The sequence below is a fragment of the Montipora foliosa genome, chromosome 12, assembly GCF_036669935.1.
Source record: "Montipora foliosa isolate CH-2021 chromosome 12, ASM3666993v2, whole genome shotgun sequence".
NCBI lineage: Eukaryota > Metazoa > Cnidaria > Anthozoa > Scleractinia > Acroporidae > Montipora > Montipora foliosa.
In genome coordinates, this window is record NC_090880.1 from 32,533,549 (window position 1) to 32,538,548 (window position 5,000).

At 40.0% G+C, this 5,000-nt stretch overlaps 1 protein-coding gene across 1 annotated transcript in view; it reads right to left on the reverse strand.

Moving 5' to 3' along the window:
- LOC137979365 (TNF receptor-associated factor 6-like) overlaps positions 1-4,991 on the reverse strand; it is a 7,987-nt gene extending 2,996 nt beyond the window's left edge. Inside the window, exons 1-5 of the mRNA XM_068826605.1 lie at positions 4,716-4,991; positions 3,271-3,322; positions 2,003-2,101; positions 485-649; positions 207-284 (exon numbers count right to left, since the gene is read on the reverse strand). Coding sequence (XP_068682706.1) covers positions 207-284; positions 485-649; positions 2,003-2,101; positions 3,271-3,322; positions 4,716-4,882 — 561 coding nt within the window. The 5' untranslated portion in view covers positions 4,883-4,991. The remainder of the gene's footprint in view (positions 1-206; positions 285-484; positions 650-2,002; positions 2,102-3,270; positions 3,323-4,715) is intronic.
- Between the last annotated feature and the right edge of the window lie 9 nt (positions 4,992-5,000).

A 5,000-nucleotide genomic window follows, 5' to 3' on the forward strand; every position in this document is an offset into this window, starting at 1 on the left:
TTTCGCGCATAAAGAGTCTTTCCATTCTCCCCCACAGCCTCCCCCTGAGTCAATGCTGAGTGTGCAGGAGTATTAGCTGCTGTGACGAGAAAGGGACAAGGAAAGGAAACAGAAAAGGGATGGTAAAGTGAGAATCATGCATGCGCGATACTGAGAGTCGACAGTGTGACCAATGAAACTTGTCAGGATCAAGGAAACCTCTATACCTCCTCTCTTGGAATGTTTCTTAATCCGCATTTGTTGCTACATTCGACTGGAAACCTCGGACATAAATCGTTGTGTGGCTAAATAAAAAACAAAAATGAAAAGCAAAATGAGCTTGATTGAAAGAAATTGTTCATATATCTGTAGCTACTAACTCATAAGTGAAACTGCATCGAGGGTCACTTTCCATTGAAAGACTGAAAAAAGTCAACCTTAGCTTCTCCTTGACATAAAATCAAATCAGAAAGTACATAGCACCGGCATAACATAGTCAACTTACTTTTTTCTCCAGTTTCGGAAAGCGATGAGCACAGAACGCGCATTGCATGATGGACCAGAGGCAAGTTGACTCGACATGCTTAATAACATCCTTGCGAAGCACTTTTTCATGGCACCCACAATTAATGCACTGCACTAGTTGAAAAGAGCAATTCTCTCCGTGTTTCTGGAAAGATTATAAGGAACTGCTTTAGTAAGAGCACAGCACAAACCAACGACCGGTCAGGTCCTGGGTCGAGCATCAGACCACCTTGCGCGGATTTAATTCCAGCCGGACGAAACACTGTTCGGGGTGGGGGGGTTCAGCGAGTGAGCGATTTGACAAAGCCGCTTTTCAACTTACTTTCATTTCGGCCAATTATAGTACATATAGGCTATTCATTGTCAAAATCAGAAAAAGAAAAGAACAAGAATTTATCCCCTTGAAGAAACTCACTTCTGGACCATTCTGCAGATAAATCAGGGTCTTAAAATAAACGAGGGGATCACAGGCCCAAATACAAAACCCTTCTTCATAAGACCCCCAAACACCGTTCTCAAGCAGCGTGACATGGAGCTCCCGTTGTTGGGGTCTGATCTGTTCTCTCCAGCAAATATGGCCGGCTCGGCGTGTGATGTTGAGACTACTATAAGTTAAATTAAGGGGCGATGGTGGAATGCTGGACATACAGAATACAGAATAAAAGTCGCCCATCAATTCTTTGTACATGTCAAAAGATAGAAAAGGAAGGATGAACCGGTGAAAATAAATATGTCGAATATCTTGGCGCATGCTCAGCCTAGAAATAGAGTGACAATCGAGCAAAAATAATCTGCCAATGTTCCACGACAAATACTACTAGAGAGTCAGTTTAAGACACGACGAAGGCTGCGGCAACGAAAGTCTCTATGCACCATCTCAAGTAATTCGCGATTATTCCATATTGTCCCCGTGGTACCACGTGAACAAAGTATCCTGTAACTGAAATGCTACGAACGGTTTTAGAGTAAAGATGGTGGATGAAAAGGTTGGCTGTTCTATTCTTAACTTGTCGTCAAATGTCGTACGTTGTTGTTTTGCAGAGTACAGCACAGAAATGTTCAAAGACAGCCAATAAAATGATCGCGCTCTGGAATTGCCGGTGCCGTAGCCGTCGTCGTTTCGCTTTAGCAACGACAACGGCGACCACAACGAGAACGTCACAAATTTGCATATTTAGTTAGCAAAAGCAATAGCTTTGCACGCTCAATTTTGTCTATTTCTTTGCCGTCGTCAGCAAAACAACAACGCGAAATGACCAAATTTGAGGTTCTAGGGAGAACGTCAGCGCAATGAGGATAAATCTTCATTTTCTCCCCTAAAATTATGCGCCGTTCATACAAGTTTCGTTCTTGAGGTTTTGCCACACCTTTGTCACGTTAAAATGCTTGAAATAGTCGCAAAGCGATTACAATAACGCGAATTCACATTTAACGACGACGTTCTCGTTGCCGTTACCGTCGTCGATGCTTAAGCTCTTTAATCCCTCCTCACGTCTACCTTTACATCTCTGAGTTCTCCAGTCCACGAACAATCAGCGTTGGGACATTTAACCTTTGCATCTAATATTTTACGATGGCAGGCAACATCTGAGAAAATCTACAATGGAGATTTAAATAAATGAAAAATGACCGCCGCCTCTCCATACCTCTTTTATTTTATGACTTGTAGCTCCGTGAGCGGGAAAGATGAACCAAATCCCGCGCTGTGATTGGCTACCCGAGCGGGCAAGATGGAGCTATACTGCCTGCTTGGGATTTCTTGCTTGGTACCGCAAGATCAAAGATCATTTTTTGGGTGTTTTATCCCATATAATAAATCCTTTATTGGCCTGGATATTGGCCTCGTTCTTTTTTTGTGTGTTTATGGACCTCGACTTCGTCTCGGTCCATAAACATGCAAAAAGAACGTGGCCAATATCCAATTTGTTTATGTCTAAAACACAGAAGTAACAATCACGCTGTTGTCACGATATTAAAAGGAGAAACCTCCTGAAGATGACTTAAAAACTCATTAATAATTCATGACCTAACAGCCTATCAAAACACCGATATAACGTCACGCATATGAGCTTTATATCCTGATAAAACATTCCTCGTTAACTCCTCGTTAGTATTCTTTATATAAAGAATACTGTATAAAGAATACTAATAAGGCATAGCTTATTTTTCTTGTATGCTAATATTCACCTCTCACAATTTGAACCATTGTTTTGAGTCCAGAGAGGCACGCTCTTTGTGGAATGTTTTTGAAGCCGTTCAAAAAACTCGCAGCACATGTTTTATCAAGTCTAAAAACACTCGGCTACGCCTCATGTGTTTAAACCCCAATAAAACACTGCTGCTCGTTTTTTAAACATTACTTACGGTAATACGGAAACACTTCACTCTGCCGGATCATTTAAACTTGCCACTTGTTATCATACAGGGTCGAAGAACTACTGAAAAATGCGAATACACCGATGTTTTACTTTCCAACCAACTATTGTCCTTACCCTAAAAACATCCCAAGAAAATTATCACAGGAGAACAAACTTGGGAGAAATGCTCACTGTGACAAAAAAAGTCCTGCACAGAACGTTCACTTTCATTTTCCTTGCTATAAGTCAGAGAGTTGTAAATATTTATGCTCCCAAGAGAAGGAAACTTGTCTCATATCCTTCCAGATTGTATTTTTATTGATTTTTTTTTATATCTAAACCCTAAGTTGGGCAAATGTTTTCCTAGCATGTGTATTTAAAACATGAAACAAAATTATATATTGTGTACCCTGTTTCTTGATATTGGCTCCCTGTCCGCTGGACACTGGGGTGATGGAGATCTAAACAGAATAAGTTACTTAATTGTTACTTAAATTACAATTTCTCGATTCCTTAAAATTTTGTTGTGTTGAGACGAGGCTATGATATGCTAGTATGTTATTTTGGGGTCTGAATCTGTTAAAGACTAAATCTGTCAACTTTAATGGCCAAGTAATACGGGCAACATGTTTTGTTCAACTTGTAGCGCAACAAGGTTGCGTTGCAAGTTGAGATGGTTTGGTGCGCCTATTACCCACCGCTTTTACTTTTTGCAACATGAAAATTTGTCGCACAAAAATGTGGTAACATGTGCAACAAACAATCTCAACTTGCAAAGCAACATTGTTACACTACAAGTTGCATGAAAAATGTTGCCAGTATTACTGGGCGTTAAGATCCCTAATGCCCCTGTTTTGAGGCAAGAATAATAAACATGGATAATTTACAACTTGAAGACACCAGACTTTTCATGACCTAGTTAGTACTTCGTCTTGTCCATGGTTAGTTATTAATGCAAAGCTGATCCATGTTAATTAATTATCTTCTTTTAAGATTTGCAATAGTTCACTGTATGGCAAAGTTATGAAGCACAGAAACAACGGTTTTGAAACAAAACTGGCAAAATTCCAGCAAAATTTTCCTTGCTTCTTCCAGCAAAATTTTCCTTAACATGATAATACTAAGAATATTAAATTCTTCCTTGTGACACAGCTTCAGCAAAGCCTCCTTACGTTAACCAACTTGCATGATTCGGTTCAGTGGCTTTGCCTTTTTTAAGTCTACTTTCACTTTGCCAACGAGGAAAAATTGACACTGAGTTAAGCCATTCAATCAAGAACGGTCTTCTGATTCTGGATACATGAAACAAACTTCCTTAGTTTACAAGCAACTCTCCCTAGTCAATCAAGTACGTAGTCTTCATCAGTTTCTAAAGTTCTTTATTTAATACATCTGTCATAGCCAATTTCAATATGTTAAAATTCAGTCCTAAACAAACGACATCATCTCGAGGCTCTGGGAAATAAATAGAAGGATTGTATGAGTTTATTCCCCATAGCCTCGAGATAATATATCGAAAGTGGTCTATTAGATAAACAAAATCGAACATTAACTCTGTGTCATCGAAAAAGTGATGAGTAAGTTCAAATGGCGAGCTAATATCCAGTAACATGCCGTTTTCTACCGGGTTCTCAACAATCCATAAGTCGCATTACGTTCAAAAACTAATTCAGAAATACATTTTTTTTGATAATTGTCGCATACATGTAGAATGAGCCACCTTCCTTCATCACCAACGAATGAATACGAAAATTAGTCAAGATTGTGGAATCCTCATCGTACAGGAAGTCGGCAGATTTGCTAAGTAAGTCAAATCTTCGACGAAGCAATGATTTGCCCCAGTAGCAGTCTCACCTTAATATTGTTCCAACACAGATCTCGCAGAGTCTGTGACCACATCTCTCGATCTGAACGGGATCTTTAAGCGGTAACTGGCATACAAGACATTCCCAATCGTCAGGAATTACGCCGATAAATTCGTATTCGTATCCCCCAAGTTCGGGTACGCCACCAGCCGCCATATCTCTCACATTGGCAGCATCTTAGCGTGACATGGTAAAGTCACGCACCACTGAGCCACTCTGTCGTCACTTCCTGAAAGATTTGTGGAGAAAATGCTCTCAGTTCTCAACTCGCAAT